At 47.9% G+C, this 18,244-nt stretch overlaps 2 protein-coding genes across 4 annotated transcripts in view; one reads left to right on the top strand and one right to left on the bottom strand.

Moving 5' to 3' along the window:
- LOC119432548 (neprilysin-4-like) overlaps window positions 1-18,244 on the top strand; it is an 811,607-nt gene that overhangs the window by 326,073 nt on the left and 467,290 nt on the right. The gene's annotated exons all lie outside the window — the stretch shown is intronic.
- The window catches only part of LOC125941613 (neprilysin-4-like), a 100,852-nt gene that overhangs the window by 18,370 nt on the left and 64,238 nt on the right, over window positions 1-18,244 (bottom strand). Inside the window, exons 9-12 of one of the 3 annotated variants that reach the window (XM_049659295.1) lie at window positions 10,936-11,060; window positions 8,808-8,885; window positions 6,284-6,388; window positions 6,105-6,181 (exon numbers count right to left, since the gene is read on the bottom strand). In XM_049659295.1, coding sequence (XP_049515252.1) covers window positions 6,105-6,181; window positions 6,284-6,388; window positions 8,808-8,885; window positions 10,936-11,060 — 385 coding nt within the window. Of the gene's footprint in view, window positions 1-5,823; window positions 6,039-6,104; window positions 6,182-6,283; window positions 6,389-8,807; window positions 8,886-10,935; window positions 11,061-18,244 lie in introns of those variants that run through there. The other 2 variants (XM_049659296.1, XM_049659294.1) reach the window with 2 other exon arrangements.

Raw genomic sequence — 18,244 nt, 5'->3', positions numbered from 1 at the left:
AGTTTAGCCCTCTGTGCTCTGGACGTTCGACTTGTTCTGCCCATTCGGCCTGCTCTGCCCATTTTGCCTGCTCTTCTCTGCCCGTTTGACTTACTCTGCCCATTCAGCCTGCTCTGCCTATTCGGTCTGCAGTGCTCTGCCAGTCTATCTGCTGTGCTCTGCCCGTTCGGCCTTCTCTACTCTGCCCGTGCGGCTTCTTCTGCTTTGATCTGCCCGTGCGGCCTGCAGTAGCCTGCACTGCTCTGCCCGTTCGGACTGCTCTGCTCTGCCCATTTGACTTCCTCTGCCCATTCGTCCTGCTCTGCTCTGATCTGCCCCTTCGGCCTGCTCTGCTCTGATCTGCCCCTTCAGCCTGCTCTGCTCTTCTCTGCCTGTTCGGCCTGCTCTGCTCTGTCCATGCGGCCTGCTCTGCTCTGCCCGTTCGGCTTGCTCGGCCCGATCAGCCTGCTCTGCTCTGCCCATTTGGCCTGCTCTGCTCTGCCCGCTCTGCTTATGGGCTCTTCTCTGCCCGTTCGGCCTGCTCCACTGCCCATTTGGCCTGCTCTACTCTGCCCGATCGGTCTGCTCTGCTCTGCCCATGCGGCCTCCTCTGCTCTGCCTTCTCGGCTGCTCTCACCTCCTGTGAAGAAGCGGCCTGCTCTCCTCTACCCATTCGGCTTGTTCTGCTGTGCTCTGCCTGTTCATCTTGCTGTGCCCATTGGACCTGCTCTGCACTGCTCTGCCCGTTTTGCCTGTTCTGCTCTGCCCATTCAGCCTGCTCTGCCTGTTCGGTCTGCAGTGCTCTGCCAGTTGGTCTGCTGTGCTCTGCCCGTTCGGCCTGCTCTGCTCTGCCAGTGCGGCCGGCTCTGCTGTGCCGGTGCGGCTTACTCTGCCCGTTCGACCTGCTCTGTTCTGCTCAGCCCATTTGGTCTGCTGTTATCTGCCCTGCCTTGCTCTGTTCTGGTCAGCCCTTCCGGCCAGCTATTCTCTGCTCTGCCCATTTGGCCTGCTCTGCTCTGCCCATTTAACCTGCTCTGCTCTGTCCGTTGGCCTACTCTGCCTGTTTGGTCTGCAGTGCTCGGCCAGTCGGTCTGCACTGCTCTGCCCGTTTGGCCTGCTCTGCTCTGCCCATTCAGCCTGCTCTGCTCTGCACTTCGACTAGCTCTGCCTGTTCGGCCTGGTGTACCTGGTCATTCTGCAGTGCTCTGTCAGTCGGCCTACACTGATCTGCCCGTTAGGCCTACTCTGCTCTACCCATTCGGTCTGATCTGCTCTTCTGTGCCCATTCAGTCTGCTCTGCTCTGCCCGTTCGGCTTCCTCTGTTCAGCTCGGCCCGTTCGTCCTGCTCTGTTCTACCCGTTCAGTCTCCTCCGCTTTGTCCGTTAGGCCTGCTCTGCTCTGCCCGTTCGGCTTGCTCTGTTTTGGTCTGCCCTTTCGGTCTGCTCTACTCTGCTATGCACATTTGGCCTGCTCTGCCCGTTCGGCCTGCTCTGCTCTGCCCGTTACCTCCTCTCTTCTGCCCGTTCGGCCTGCTTTGCACTGCTCTACCCGTTCGGCTTGCTCTGCTCCGCATTGCCCGTTCGGCCTGCTTTGCTCTTCTCTGTCCGCTCGCCCTGCTCTCACCTGCTGTGCCCGTGCAGCCTGCTCTGCTCGGCCTGTTCGGCCTGATCTGCTCTGCCCGTTCGGCCTGATCTGCTCTTCTCTGCCGGTTCGGCGTGCTCTACGCTGCACGTTCACTCTGCTCTGCCCGTTCGGCCTGCTCTGCTATGCCCGTTCAGCCAGCTCGGCTCTGTCCGTTCGGCCTGCCATGGTGTGCCCGTTCGGCCTGCTCTACACGTTCAGCTTACGCAGCTCCGCCCGTTCGGCTTGATGTGCCTGTTTGACCTGTTCTGCTGTGCCAGGACGGCCTGCTCTGCTGTGCTCATTCGGTCTGCTCTGCTCTACCCGATCAGCCTGCCTATTGTGCCTGTTCGGTGCACTCTTCTCTGCCCATTCGGCCTGCTCTGCTCTGCCCATGCGGCCTGCTCTGCTCATTCAGCCTGCTCTGATCCGCCCGTTCGACTTGCTCTGACCATTCGTTCTGTTCTGGTCTGCCAGTTTGGCCTGATCTGCTCTTCTCCGCCGGTTCGGTCGGCTCTACGCTGCACGTTCGCTCTGCTCTGCCCGTTCGGCCTGCTCTGCAGTGCTGTGCCCGCTCAGCCTTCTCTGCGCTGCCATGCGGTCTGCTCTGCTCTTCTGTGCCTGTACGGCCTGCTCTTTTCTGCCCGTGCAGCCTGCTCTGCACGTTCAGCCTGCTCTGCTCCGCCGGTTCGGCTTGCTCTGCCCGTTCGGTTTGCTCTGCTCTGCTCGTTTGTCCTTTTCTGCTCGGCTTTGCCCGTTCGGCCTGCTCTACCATGCCCGTTCAGTCTGTTCTGCTTTGCCCGTTCAGACTGCTCCACTGTGCCCGTTCAGTTGCTCTGCTCTGCCCGTTCGACTTTCTCTACCCGTTTGGCCTGCTGTGCGCGTTCGGTCTTCTCTGCTGCATCCGTTTGGCCTCCTCTGTTCTGCTCACCCCGTTCAGCCTGCTCTGTCCTGCTCGGCCCGTTCGGCTTGCTTTGCTCTGCCGGTTAGGCTTGTTCTACTCTGCCCGTCTGGTTTGCTCTGTTCTGGTCGGCCCTTTCGGTGTGCTGTGCTCTGCCCCTTAGGCCTGCTCTGCTCTGCCCATTCAGCATGCTCTGCTCTGCCTGTTCGGTCTACTGTGTGCTGCCCGTTTGCCTGCTCTACTCAGCCCATACGGCTGCTCTGTTCAGATCTTCCCTTTTGGCCTGCTCTGCCCTGCCTGTTCATCCTGCTTTGTTCTATGGGTTCTTCCTGCTCTACCCGTTCGGCCTGCTGTGCTCTTATCTGCCCGTGCGGCCTGCTCTGCTCTTATCTGCCCTGCGGCCTGCTCTGCTCTTCTCTGCCTGTTCGGCCTGATCTGCTCTGCCAGTGCGGCCTGCTCTGCTCTGCCCGTTCGACCTGCTAAACCTCTGCCAGTTTCACCTGCTCTGCTCTGCCCGTTCGGCCTGCTCTGCTCTGCCCATTCGACCTCTTCTGCTCTGATCTACCCGTTCGGCCTGCACTGCTCTGTCCGTTCGACGTGATCTGCTCTGCCCATTCGGTCTGCTCTGCTCTGCCCTGTCGGCCTGCTCTGGTCGTTCGGCCTCCTCTGGTGGTTCGGCCTGCTCTGCCCTGCCCGTTCGGCTTGATCTGGCCTTCGGCCTGCTCTGCCCGTTTAGCCGGGTCTACTCTATTCTCCCCGTTCGGCCTGCTCTTCTCTGCCTGTTTGGCCTGCTCTGCTCGGCCCGTTCGGTTTGATCTGGCCGTTCGGCCTCCTATGCTCTGCTGTGCCTGTTCTGCCTGCGCTGCTCTGCCCGTTCGACCTGCTCTGCTCTGTCAGTTCGTTCTTCTCTGCTCTGCCTATACGGCCTACCCTAACCTTCCCATGGGGCTCTTGCGTTGCCCAGGGGGCGCTGCAAAAACGGTGCAAAAAAGCGCCCTCAAACCGAAACTGGGTAGTACAAATCTCGGTCGTCTGCTTCGGGAAGCACGTTTACAATATGGACCCGCCACTTTTGGTTGTGTTGTACCACGGCTTGCAGCGAATATCAGGCGCCGAAGATTTTTCCATGAGTGGCATGCTGCCTAAAGGCAAGAAATTATGCAACGCCGAATACATGTACGCCGTTCAAGAAATAAGCGGCGAAGTTTTAGCCCGGTGTCAATCGCATGTGAAGCGAGTCACGCACGTGCGAAGTTGAACTTCACGTAAGGTTTGCACGCTGCTAGATTCAGCTGCATAAACGCGAGGAAATGCTTTCTATAAGTGAATTCACAGCAGCGATAAGCAGACATGTGTACGGAACTGCTCGAGCGCACGACGGTACGCGCCGCGACGGCAGCGGTCTTTCGACATGCCGCGAAACGGCAGGTCTCCTGCAATCTTTGTTGACTGCATGCCGCTAGACAAGTAATTATGCCTGCGCTGTAGTAGCGGCCATCTGTCTCTTTAGCAATTGATAAATAACTGATGCAATGCATACAAGCTCGCAGTAACGCACGTACTTGCGAATGGCGCTGCGGCGCGAGCTCGTGCGCTGCTCGCTTGATGTAGTTTTAATGACAGCGCTCGAACATCGATGTGCTGTAATCAATACTACCTAGCTGTGCTGCCTCAACGTGCTGGCTTGAGGTCAAGGGTGAGCACATTCAACTCTCTAACCTGTGCTGCTCGTAGTGGGGTATTGAATTGTCACCGAATCAGTCCGACCATTTGTGGTCATTTGCACACACCCAGTCACTTCATCACTTCGCACCGGTCGAATTGTTAATTGTCGCTGTGGCCGGGTATCGAATCGTCAACCACCAGCCATGCCTGCTGCTATGTCGGTCTTCCATTTCGCTTACCCAGCGCGACGAACTGCAGTTATACAGCGCGCCCGACGCTCTACTTCGTGAGGCCTTGAACGAAAACGGTAGAATCTGATGTTGGGATTCAGGCCTTCTTGTTCATGGCAGCCCACGACGCAGCAGTAACGACGGTGACGCTTTTTCGAGGCTGAGCAAGGTCTCTCCGGATCGGCGTCGCCGATGTCTTCTGCTTCCAGCATTACGTTCCACGGCACACGGAGAGTTTGTTTTCGTAGAACTATAGGCTGTGGCCAGCTCGCAGCCTGGTCGCCATGGTCTGTGAGAAGTGACGAGCCTTTTCGCACTCGAAACAGGGCAGAAAAAAGTGCGAATCATCGCAAAACGCGGGCTAGAAACTTGCTTCGCCGCAGCCAGGGCTCAATACTATCCAAGCTGGTACTACCCAGTTGACGTTTTTCGCCGCCACCAGGCGACGCTACTATACCTCAAACTCCAGCGCAAGACGCCCATTCGACGTGCCCTGCCCGTTTGGCCTGCTCTGTTCTATTCTGCCTGTTCGGCCTGCTCTGTTCTGCCGGTTCGGCCTGCTTTGCTCCTTCCGTTTGGCAGAATGAATGGCATGAATTGTTAAATGCGTCTTGTATTCACTGTGGTCTTTTGCGGGGCACATTGTATTGAAGAATTACTTCTCTTCTGACACTTTGAGGACACTCCCTGCCACAGTATCCAAACGAAAGGAATTGCTAAAGTATTACGCTGAGCACGCTAGAATAACTACATCTAATGAGGTAACACTGATACAAACTTGCACAATACAAAAAGATGTCTCGAGAAAAGGCATGATGGCCCTCTCAATTTGATTTTAGTGCACACTTTATGCAAACGAATAAAAAACGCTTTACGATACACTCGGCCGCGCAACGCCTGAAACAGTGATGCTGGGCGATCGTAGCCCAGCATTTTCTGGAAGTGTGCGCGACCTTTTCATCTTAATATTCATGATGATGATAATTTCTTTTCCCGCGTCTCGGACTTACAGCCGTCACTGCGCGTTGCATAACGCAGCTTGCAACACCAACACCGCGTTCCAATGCCGACACCACGTTCCATTGCAAAACGCGGGCTGGGAGACCCGCTCCGTGAATGCTTCTCTCTCTCTCTGTCGCTCTCAAAGCGCGTAGCATTACTTCACCTCGCAAAGCACGACCATACGAACGGGCCAGCTGTGGACGAAGATAACGACGCTGGAACGCAATCATACGGTTCGCATTAGTGCATGTTCTACAAGCGTGGCTGTATAGTCTATTCGTTCGGCGCGCAAAAACATGATTGAAAGTGTTGTGGCCGTAAGGAAAGTGTATCGGGTGCAAGCTGAACCGCCCGAATGTATTTCTATCATCGATGATTTGGCTGTTTTGAAAAGATTTTAACCCCTCCTACGTCAGCCGAAGTCGATTGATGTTTTTTATCATTTTTATTTTTCTTGTTTTGCATGTCACAATCGGCAATAAAGAAAAAAAAAGGCTGTATCGTGCTGTGGTTACGACGCTCGCTGTGGGAACGGGGGTACGCGGGTTCAAATCTAGCTTCGGCAAGAAACTTTATTTTTATTTCTTTCTTGGTAGTTTCTTGATACGCACCACAAATGACGGCTGACTTTAACAGCTTCGCTGTGAAAATGTAACAAGACGTTGAAACCAGGAATACACATTTCCTAATCCGATATTCTTCCTTACCTGTTTCGCGCAGTGCTGAATACTGGGTTGCCTGTCACTTGAAATAGCGTATCCTTGTCTGCTATTCTGCACATAGTCTGTGGAAATAATGCAAAATCATAAGCAGGTATTGAAAAAGTAATTCAAAAATGTTTGCTCATATGGAATATAATTTGTTTCTATAAACGGAGACAACCTACCCTAGCACTTGAAATGAAGAACAACTGCATTCCGCTGAATCTCTGCAGACCTTTTATACGAGTGTCTAGCCCTTCACATTCTTCGTCAAGTACATTGTTATATGCCTGGAAATGAAATGAAGAACGATATAATTAAATCGTTAACCAGAAACGTGCCCTTTGATTTCACCTCGAAGTAATGTAGCCGCAGCGGGCTCTATTTTACTTCATTTTATCCAGCTTAAAGGTTAACCCATCTTTAACTTGTGCGGAAGCCGGCAGCCAAAAAAAGCTTAAAGGACCTCAGGATGATTTTCATAGTATGGACGTAATGGCCGTCCATGTCCTTAATTTACTGTATCGATGATAAAGCCAAGCACCCCTGTTCTGCTTCGCATAATACACGTGGCCTGCTGGTGCAACCACACTTGTGTTTATGTGCTTTGTTTCGACTTGCTTCTACTTTTTTACGTCGTCTTTCAAAATGACCCCCAGAAGAAATATTTGACGGTGAGGCGCATCGTAACCAGATTGATGTCGACTCACGCCGGCTTTTCTAAAACTGGTGGTCTGAACACTTATACTGTTTTTGTCAGCTCGTTTTTTCAAAGTGAGAACAAAAGTCTAGAGAGCAGCGTACAGCAACTGTGCGCATTTCTGGATGACCGCAACGAACGAAAAATGCGGAGCTATGCTTACACAACTACTTATGAGCCACTATTTCACCACCTGCAATTTTTTTACTGATATCTTATTTAGCTATCGTCTTGTACATTGTGTGCTGCAATTTTTCAGAATATATATCTTCATTCTAGTATCATTAGGACTAAATATCATCATCATCAGCCTATATTTATGTCCACTGCAGGACGAAGTGATCCATGTGACCATGTGATCTCCAATTACCCCTGCCTTGAGCTAGCTGATTCCAACTTGCGCCTGCAAATTTCCTAACTTCATCACCCCACCTAGTTTTCTGCCGTCCTCGACTGCGCTTCCCTTCTCTTAGTATCCATTGTGTTACTCTAATGGTCCACCGGTTATCCATCCTACGCTTTACATTGCCTGCCCAGCTCCATTTTTTGGTTAATGTCAACTATAATATCGGCTAACCCCGTTTGTTAATCCACACCGCTCTCTTCCCGTCTGTTAACGTTATGCCTAGCATGTTTCGTTCCATTGCTCTTTGTGCGGTCCTTAAATTGTTCTCGAGCTTCTTTGTTAACCTCCACGTTTCTGCCCCATATGTTAGCACCGGTAGAGTGCAATGATTGTACACTTTTCTTTTTAACGACAGTGGTAAGCTCCCTGGCATGATTTGGCAATGCCTGCCGTATAAACCCAATTTTATTCTTCTGTAAATTTCTTTCTCATGATCAGGGTCCCGTGTGAGTAAATGACCTAGATAAACGTACTCCTTTACAGACTCTAGAGGCTGACTGGTGATCCTGAATTCTTGTATTCTTTTCAGGCTATTGAACATTGTTTTTGTCTTCTGTATATTGATATTCAACCCCACTCTTACACTTTCTTCGTTAAGGTCCTCAGTCATATGCTGTAATTAGTCCCCATTGTTGCTGAATAGGACAATGTTCTCTGGAAACCGAAGGTTGCTGAGATAATCACCGTTGATCCTCACTCCTAAACCTTCCCAGTCTAAGAGCTAGAATACTTCTTCTAAGCATGCAGTGAGTAGCATTGGAGAGATTGTGTCTAAATATACAGAGATTGCACGAAATATATGTCACATTTAAATATCCTCGAACTGCAAGTGCACGGGCATTCGTGTTTCAGCCCTCGGATGCGCTCACCTCAAATGTACATGGCGCTTGGCTTTCGTGGTCAACAAGTGCAACTTGTAGTTTAACGTAAGATGACTGCCTAATATTCATATTTCGTGGAGACGAATCATTCTTGCATTGCTTCGGGGTAAAGAATCGACGCTCCATAAGCCTGGTTTTGAATGTGGGCTTGTATATATGCTGGTGTTCCACCGCACGTAATTTTAATCTAAATGCAAACGCGATAACGAAGCGCAATTAGCTGCTTCGACACTTTCTGCAATGTCAAGTGAATTGCCAGCAGGAGCGCCTTGCAGTAATAAAAGTATTTAAAAAAACATGCAGCCTAATCATTTACGAGTCATTTGGGAGGGTTAATAATCTGAACAGCCACCAATCAGCTCATCTATTGTTATTCAATGATATATTTGTCATATTGCTAGTTCGCGTTTACTGGCGCTTATTAGTTGCATGTGTTTACAAATATTCATGGATCAGATTTTGAACTTAGTATTTAACATTTATTCTAAAAGGTTCGCCGATGGGAAACCGGTTTCATTATAAATACATCAAGTAGGTTTCCTAAAAATAGTATTCTGCATAAAATCTTTTTCTAGCATAGAACAAAATCATGCATCATGACCACGCCTAAAAATAAGCACATGCAACATTTTGATGTGATGTGCCATTAATGTCGCAATGTCAGTTATACTTCGTCGAAAATATATGAAATGAATATTCACGCATGGCATTGAGAAACTCACGTTCAAGGCCCTCTGAAGGCCAGTGTTGTCAGCAAGATCTTCGCTTAACGTCTCTGAATACCAAGACTCAGGTACATTCTGCAACGGAAGGTATGCAATAAACCTACAGTGGATTGAAATGGTAGGGTAAATGCGTCAAATTGGTTTGTTATATCTTGTAAACTGCTTATCGTGTTCGAAAATCAGTATTGATTTCTTGCGAATATGACCCGATGCTCCACCCAACAACATCCCTAACAGTCTGCGATCGACTAATAATGACGCTCTTAATTTCCTCGAACTGCAAGTGCCTTGTTTTTTAGCATTCTTGTTTTTTAGCACAACTTGTTTTGCCATTAGGCTTTTTATTGCTTTATATCACTATACCTGCGCAAGTTAAATGGCAGGTGTAGGCACCTGCAGTTCCGATATTGCATATTAGTTCTAGCTGCCTTGTTGAAAAATGTTCAATAAGTGTATACATACTGAGGAAAAGCATAAATAGAAAATGCTCACGTTGTAACTCCCATCAAGTTCCGAAAAGCAACATGTTTAGCGGTATAAATGCTCATGACACCATGCAACGGCAACACATTAAAATCTGTCTAAATATAATTCAACCTGGAAAATATACTCCTATAACGAGGCAACTTGTATCATTCGTTAAACTAAAAGCTGTTTTCTGAGACGTCAAGAACAAAGACCCATTTAAGTTGTACATTTCATGTGGCTAATTCTCCTACAGGTACTATGCACTGGCAGTAACAAATATATATATATATATATATATATATATATATATACAAGGTGTTTCCATCAAGACAAGGCAACATTTAAGATAAGTGTGCTGAAGTAAAAGGGCGGTTCCTTCTGAGTCATGCCATCAGCGGTGGCGACAATGAGGCAAAATGTAATGTGTAGTAATTCGTTGCTATTAAAGCAAAAGGTAATTGTAGCATCTAACATTTTCATTTCGGCAGTGTCATCGGCATTGGAAAATTCACACGAGCTCTCTGTTTAGGCAAAATGAATTTTTAGATCTTGAACAAAACGATACCGCACGAAAACGCGGCATGACAAATTGAGACTCTAAGCGTTCTCGAAACCAAAACGAAAGTCTGAAGCACGCGCATAGCTTCAACCTTCAGGTTACGCTTCTCCTTATGTCACACAAAGGCAGGTAGCCAGTGCGCTGCTGTTCCTTCCGCACAGCTTAGCTTAGTCATCGAGAGTGTGGATCGGCGCACCAACGGTTTCACAGTAGCGCGGCTTAAGTACCAACGCGTACCCGCCGGGGTAGCTCAGTCAGCTAAGGCGTTGCGCTGCTGAGCTCGAGATCGCGGGATCGAATCCCGGCCGCGGCGGCCGCATTTCGATGGAGGCGAAATGCAAAAACGCCCGTGTGCTTGCGTTGTAGTGCACGTTAAAGAACCCCAGGTGGTCGAAATTATTCCGGAGCCCTCCACTACGGCGTGCCTCATAATCAGAACTGGTTTTGGCACGTAAAACCCCAGAAAGAAGAAGTAAGTACCAACGCAGCGCCACATCATAAATGTGTGAAATGAAATTTTCGCTCACTGTGTTTTAACACAGATATTACTTGCACTACATGAGTTCACAAGTTATGCATCTAATTAAGTGCAGCAGATTCATGGTCACGACATTGAAAGTAATTAATTTCTTTGGCTCTCAAGCGCTAAGGCCACACAGTTAATGCCACTAAAAAGCGTTGTAATTGTTCTCGTGCGCAGACACAAATAAAAATTATTTAACAGCACTGTAATAGGAGGAAATATATGATCAACTTTGAATTCAAAACCATAAATAACGGCAATTATCTTACTATAATACATCTAGTGAAAATATTCTTGATATACATTTCTGAATTGGAATACATTAGGGTAAATCAAACTGCTTCAAGTAATTTTTGTGGATATTTTAAGACAGGTGCCTGATTTCATAAGCACAAACCCATAATTTCTGGCGAGCACAATTGACAAATGCCCAAAGACACATGTATTGCATCTTTTGGTATTTTAAATGTAAGATACATAATAAACATATATTGTTACTAAACTGTTTAGAATTAGTTTTACAGATCTTTGAAGTCGCAGCACACTACCCAACAAGAATACAGTAAGGTTCTCACCAGGTGCAGTTCTTTGTCGACCGCTCTGTATTGTGTCATGAAACAGTCAGTCTTTTCCTTCAACAATTTAAGTGTTTCCTCAGTAACAGGTCCGTCACAATGTCGATATGTGCATCTGTTGATACCTACGCCAAAGAATAGAAACTACACTTTAAAAAATTGTGTGCCACGAAAAAATTCCACGTAAAGGTACGGAAAATGTGTAATTTTCGAAAAATATAGCAGAAACTTTCATTCAAATACGGAAACTGCTCTAGTTTTACGTTTCACGTGCACCTCACCCCTTTTAACACAGTGGCTGCACTGCTCTGCACGAAACAGGCAGAATTCCGTATTTTTGTTACTTGAACATTCGTATATTTCGGGACGAAATCTATACACGGTGTCTGAATGAGCGCTTGTACTCACAGAATTTCATTTACCAATATTTTGTTGAACAGGCCAACTGCACGCATTATTAGGAGACGTAGAAAGTGTGAGAGCTAGCCTTCTGCCAGAATCTACAACAACAGATCCTATGATAAAATTTATGTTTTCAACAATCTATTCCGGTCGCAGTTTGCCGCGCATACGGGCCTTGTGACGATGGTTCATGCGCGAATAAATGCGTCTGTGTGCAATTTTTTCCTTTTTTCGTGTCAGCGCATTGCAGTTTATAATACAGCATACACGTTCAAGTGAACGAAGAGCAGGGGGCATACGTGCCAATGGAAACAAGCTTGCGCATCTCAGGTGCTGATGCACAGGGAATGAGATTGGCGCTCTTTGCAAAAAAAATTGTGCGCACGTAAACCAATGCCGAAACACAGGGAGTGGTATACTGAGCGTAAGTACGTTTATATTTAGCAACAAATTCTCTCGAAGAAAATTGGTGGCCTAGAGATCCGATTACTTCGGCCAGATAAAATTTTCGGTGGCCAGAAACAGCCCAAGAGTCAAAGGCCTTTGCTGAACTGTACAGTAGTTGGTTTCAACCGCCAGAGAATAGTCCAAGGTATAACACCTCCGTCAATAGCTGTCCATTCAAAGACACTCCACAATTACGCATAATCTGCGCTGCCCATGTGTTGTCAATTCTTACGGTTAAATGTATATATAATCGCAAACATTTGGCACTTCATCTTAAAACAAGACCGGTGAGCACGCAAGACCAGCGAGCAGGGCAGAATAAAGTTCGCGAACATGCACCAATATGTGTTCAAACTACGCGATGACCGAAGATGATGGACGTAGTACTTTGTGCACTGACAAAAAAAGAGAGAAAAAAAGAAACCAAGTGTTATACGTTTGCAAAACGTGAAAGCGAAAGCCTGCCAGCAGTGGAATAACACGATGACTAACACGCGAGCAGTGGCACGACCGCGAGGGGTCGGATTGGGACGCTGGCATGACCAGCGGCTGCGAAGCCAGCTGTGGACGACGACGACGAGCGCGCGTGCAATGGCACGAGCGCGTCTCTGTGATCACGTGACGTGTGCAGTCGGGCACGCACTAGGCACCTTTAAGCAAGCCAGAACCGTGGAGCAACCGTGGCTTTAGGCATGTACGCACATGATACAATAAATACCATGTAAGAAAAAAAGGCAGCCATGCTTTCAGGGAAGCGTGTCTCGCGCAGCGTAGGCCTGAGTTCGATTCCCACCAAGACCGAAATGTGCCAAACTTTCTTTTCAAAGCTACTAATTAACGTTGTTTACAGGAACCTCCCTGAGAAATGTGACGTTAATCTGAGCAATTTAGAAGTGTGTTTGCTCATTGCGGCGGCGGCCAGTTTTGCCAAGATCCCCGCAAAGTCACCAAGAACATAGACACCTAAGGCTTGCACCTTTAAAAAATGCCCAGTTCCAATAGCCGTAACTATTCAACCTTTATTTAATCTTTGACTAAACATGCAGCAGCATTTGTTCCATGAGCTTGACTCTACCCACAGGAAAAAGATATGACACAACTTATTCATTACGCTCATCCGTTCATTACACGCACCAACCAGCCTAAATTAGCACTATACTGGAGCTTATGGACGCATTGGATTGTACTGCATTGCAACATTTCGGTTCCCAGTGGCGAACCGAACGCCCGTCTGCTTCACCTCTCTGCCTTTCGTCTGCTTGCTTCCTCTCTTTCTACTAAATGTACTAGCATTCGTACTGCCCTGTTGAAGAGAAAGTGTTCTCTTTCAGAGTTCAATTATTTGTCAAACAATTATTTTTACTGTTCCAGCAAGTATAGCACAAATGCGAAAACAAAACCGATTTTGTTTTGTTCTCGGTGCTCTCAGAGTGCTCCACCAGGGGGCACCTCGCGCTTCACTTCCGATCTCGAAGGATCAAAAGAGCGGTTCACAAAGCTGCAAATGTGTAGTCAGCCGGATATTCTCGTATTATGTTATAAAAATCGTTAGTTTACCGGAAATATGTCTTGATTTGAGCTCAAGAGGGGCGCAAGGCCCCAAGTATCAGATATCAACGCTTCGTGAGCGGAGAACAGAAGCAATGGATGGTTACGCTTGGCACGTTCAAATTTGTCGCCTTGCGGTGTACGCTTGTGTGCTCATCACGTGCCGTCATAGCACAGGGAGATTTTCGCTGAATGTGTTCCACTTTGTCTACAAAACTCTGCAGATTAGGGCATCGAAGAAGTTGTCCTGTGTTCGGGTTCACGTATGCGTTTGGATACGCATACCCCACCCTCAACGGATTTTGAACAGTGTACGCGGACTCGTAACTTGCTCATGAGGTAAGCTCGTAGGAATGTATTGGTTTGGTTTGCATAGCATATGTGGTAAAATGATGTGTAGTAAGCCGGCGTCGCGAACAAAAGTATTGTTTCAAAAAGTTAGTAAACAGCGTCATAGAGCAAATATGACGCGTGAATGGAAAGGATTACCTATCATTTTGGGTCGAACTACATGGTAGCGCGATCGGCTTTATTTCCTTGTTACTCTTATAACATCTTGCTTACTGGCATATAAACGTAGAATAAACGTACATTCAGTTGCGCACATAACTTGTATTCACGTTTGTAATGCCTTGAGAGCAGACTGTATCCGATATATCAAGAAATTCCGTTAGAATACGGAACTATACGTTCGCGCTAACAGCAGTGGTTCACTACGTGTGATAGTTACTTAACTGCTTGCATGCACTTTTTTATTGTAGAGACGAAAAAAATTCTTAACTCTGCTCTGTCTTTCCTTAGTGCAACTGCTTGTTGTGCGGCAAGACGTTTTGCTTCGAATGATGTCTGGGCAGTCAATACATTATTGTCAGTATGCTAGCTGTAAATGTTTTATTCGTTGCAAAAAAGTTTGGACATACCATAAAAGCGAACGCAATCATCATAGACTGTATTTTATAAGTACTTCAGTATTATTGCTAAAGCGGAGAGTAGATATGCATGAAAATCAGATGATTGTGTTGATAGATAGCAGGGACAAGGTAACATAAGATTACTAATTCATCATTTTTTACTGAAAGGCTAGTTGCTGTTGTCGTGCTAGTGTTCAGAAGGAATGTCCTGCATTTCATGGGCCAATGTCTTTCATATTATTGCAATGCTGTATCCGTCAAAGCGAATAGATGTTTTAAAAGTGCGAAGCACATTAGGATTCGCGGCTGTCGGCGTCTTAAGCGATGTCATGTCATTGTGGTCACGCGCAAAAAAAAAAGATCTGCTAAAAACTCGCGTCTCGTTCACTTGGTATATACCAAAATTGGCATAGAAAGGTACGAATGCATGGCTAACATGACTGAAAGGTCGTGACGTCAAAAACATCACATGCTCGTCAGTTATGTCACGATTAACGATACTAAAATCACGTGTGGCGCCTACCCGCATACCCGTATGCGCCACACGTGAAACTCGTGAAAATCGCTTCCGAAACGCCAATCTGGTACCAGCGCAGCGCAAGAGGGGGCGCCACCACCACACGAGCACTCGATCCCTCCTCGCTTGTCCAACAATAGCACAACAATACCATAAGGGAAACACCGCCGCATCACTGCTTCGCACTTCGCCAGGTTTCACGTTAGTGGAGCTGCATTAGCGCTGGATTTTAACTACAACTGCGCAAAATTTGAATTTAGCGCCTCATATACCTCCAATCCTGTTGAGATTCTGCGCTTGTGTAGCTCAAAACCAACAGTGAGTTAACATAAGGGAAACAGCAGCGCATCACTGCTTCGCACTTTCCCAGGTTTCATATTAGTGGAGCTGCATTAGCGCTGGATTTGAACTACACAAGCGCAGAATTTGAGCAGGATTGTAGGTTCATTAATTGCAGTATTTGAGCAGAGTTTGAACTACACAAGCACAGGATCTTTTTTCTCAGCATTTTACTACCTGAATCATGGCCATCTACTTAACTGCGTTGGTAATCACTGTTGGCGACATTGGAATGCTGGTGGACAAGCACGCTTTCAATATTACAACACGTCTGACAGAGTGCAGCTGTGGAAACATAGGCAGGTGTTAATACATAGGACTCCGAGTTTATATATTGATGTCATTTGATTATGGTCTAGCGGGCAAAATGCTAAATTGGGAAAAATAATTTTAATTTGCTCTTGGTAGGTTGTGCAAGCAAATCAAACAAGCTGTTACACATGAAATGGAGCATTTCTAGGTCTTTCCTGCAACACGGCAGCCCTGGATAGCTTTACAGTCAAGTGTTCCCACTAAAGTTTACCTATAAAGCGTCAGCAATTTTCAGCATTGTAGGAGGCTGGCATTGTCAGAGATCAATTTATTACGAAGTTCAAATGTAAAGATGAGGTGTTCCTGATAGGGTGATTGTAACTAAAGCATAAGTTTAACAATCTTATATAAAGCAGTCTTAGACGGGAAAATTTATTTCTTTTGGGCGATGTGGCACGAATGCATGGGTAATGCTTGTAACATAGACATTACATCACTATTGCTTAACATGGTGGCACCCCTGCGTTTTAAAATTTACAGGGCTCGGATTGAAGAATGTCAACCTTTATTGTAAAATTAAGGATGGACCCTTCTTATCATGAGAGAATTTCATTATTGCATACCATCATAGAGTGATGATATTTGCGCTAAATGTATCTTATTTTACTTATAGAACCTGCACACTGCTGTATCATGGAAATGTATTTTGTGTGACATGCCACGAAGCTTGCCGATTTGCAGAAATATTAGGCGTCTTTTTTTAGAGGTTCTGGCCTGGTGTAGTGCAGGGACATTATTAGTGTTGTTTATGTGCGTGGACTGTTTGTGAGAACTCTCTAGATTGTGCACGAAGAAAGAAGAAACAGAAGAAGGCGAGCCAGGGGCAGCTTGCGCGCTTGAGGCCTCATTCACACAGCCGTCAAACGCTCCGTCACGTCACCGTCACGGCATCCGTTTTCGTCAGGGGAGAGGGTTTCCGAGAGGGTTTCCGTCACCGTGCTGGCGACGGAAACGTAAAGCACCGCTCTGCGTCACCGGCGAGCCGTTTTTGAGGGGAAAACGACTGGGAAACCCTCTCCCCTGACGAAAACGGATGCCGTGACGGAGTGTTTGACGGCTGTATGAATGAGGCCTGACAGCTTCAAGAAAAGGAAAGCAAAAGAAAAGGAAGAATAGAGGCAGGTGCCGAACGGGGAGAGGGGGCTCGTGACTTGGAAGACGCAGGACCAGTGCGCTGTTCCGGGAGCTCCTGCCGCGGTAACTGAGGCTGCCCTGAGGTCAACGCGCCTGCCTGTCGGTGCAAACGTGGAGTGGCGCCTGGTGTGACGTCGCTTGGAGCAGGCCTGGCTGCTGCCTGCTCGTAGCCGCCTGTTGGAGCAGCTTCAGCTGTGTCCTGAGCGAGGCCTGACCGAGGCCTTTGCGCGAAGCCTACCGAGGCCTTTGCTCGAGGCCTAACCGAGGCTTTGCTTTGAGGCCGCCTCTTGCTCGAGGTGGGCCGTGAAGTTGTGGTGGTGGAAGCCGCCCGCCCGACACCCGTTCGAGTGCTCTGGCCACGGTAATACAGCCGTGGGCCGTCGCCTGCCTAATCTGATGACCAGTGCCATCATCCTACCTTGGTTCGCCTCCCACGAGGGTCAGCGTGCCTTGGCTTGCCTCCAACGCGAACCCTTACGACAGCTCAGACGATCTACCGCCGATCGACGAGACCATCAGGACTGAAGCTGTGAGACGTACTTGCTTCTTCCTTGAAAGCTGCGAGTAGGACTTAGTGTAGACGTGTGTGTTTTATGAACCTTTGCTCTGTATCCTGTGTTAGAGTGCTTGTCTTGTCTCAGTTCTATCATGCTAGATAAATGTTCGTTTACATCCGCACGTGCGTCTCTGACGTTCATTACTGCCTGACTGCACACAGACATATGTGCTGAACTATTCCATCACAATTTCTGGCGTCCGCGACAGGACAAAGCTCTATCGTCACATCTTAGAGTCGCACGTAGTTTGTGTGCGGCAGACGATAATGGACGAAAAGAGAATGCTAGTTGAGTTAGGTAAGGAGATGTGACTGAGTGGAGAGGCTTTGAAGGCATGGGGGAGCTCAGAGCAGAAGGAAATAAGAGATCAGCGAGCAAAGGAACGAGAAGAAACAAAGATAGCGGCACAGGAAGAGCAAGTGCGAGAGTTAGCCCGCCTGGAGGCTGAACGAGCACTCCTCGAAGAGCGACGGCGGATAATAGAGGCAGAGCATTCAGAGGCATGTGTCGTAAGCGATGAGACTGGTGGTGGCGATGGTTTTCGCAGTCCTCATAAGATGATTCCGCCCTATAACGAGGGCAGGGATGAACTAGACGCCTACATTCAAAGGTTTGAGAGAGTGGCTGCTAGTCAAGGTTGGCCACGAGAGAAGTGGGCCTTGTCATTAAGTTTGTGTCTGACGGTGAAGCGTTAACGGCAGTAGGTCGGATGTCCGCGAAGACGCACGGATTATGTACAGTTGAAACAGACTCTTCTGCTGCGGTTCCGCTACACGGAAGAAGGATATTGCTTGAAGTTTCGAGACGCAAAGCCTGAAAATGCTGAGACGGCAACACAGTTTCCAGGACCCTCTTGTCGTCTACTTTGACCACTGGCAAGAGTTAGCCACACACCGAAGGCGTATGAAGCGCCGAGAGATAACATCGCGTCGGAACAGTTTTTACGACGCTGCGAGGCAAATTTGGCCATCTTTCTCAAGGAGAGGTGTTGTGACCTTGACACACTCGCAAAGACAGCCGACCAGTACCTGAAGCACAAGGTGTCAGAACTTTGCCAGAGGCAAGGAAAAAAGGAAGGCGAGGGGACGCTTCTAGCCACAATAAAGCACTGGCTACAAATGAAAGGCAAAGGAAAACCATTC

This window comes from Dermacentor silvarum, chromosome 11, assembly GCF_013339745.2.
Source record: "Dermacentor silvarum isolate Dsil-2018 chromosome 11, BIME_Dsil_1.4, whole genome shotgun sequence".
In the NCBI taxonomy this organism is placed as follows: domain Eukaryota; kingdom Metazoa; phylum Arthropoda; class Arachnida; order Ixodida; family Ixodidae; genus Dermacentor; species Dermacentor silvarum.
The sequence above is the reverse complement of the archived record's forward strand: the minus strand, read 5'-3'. Positions and strand labels throughout refer to the sequence as shown.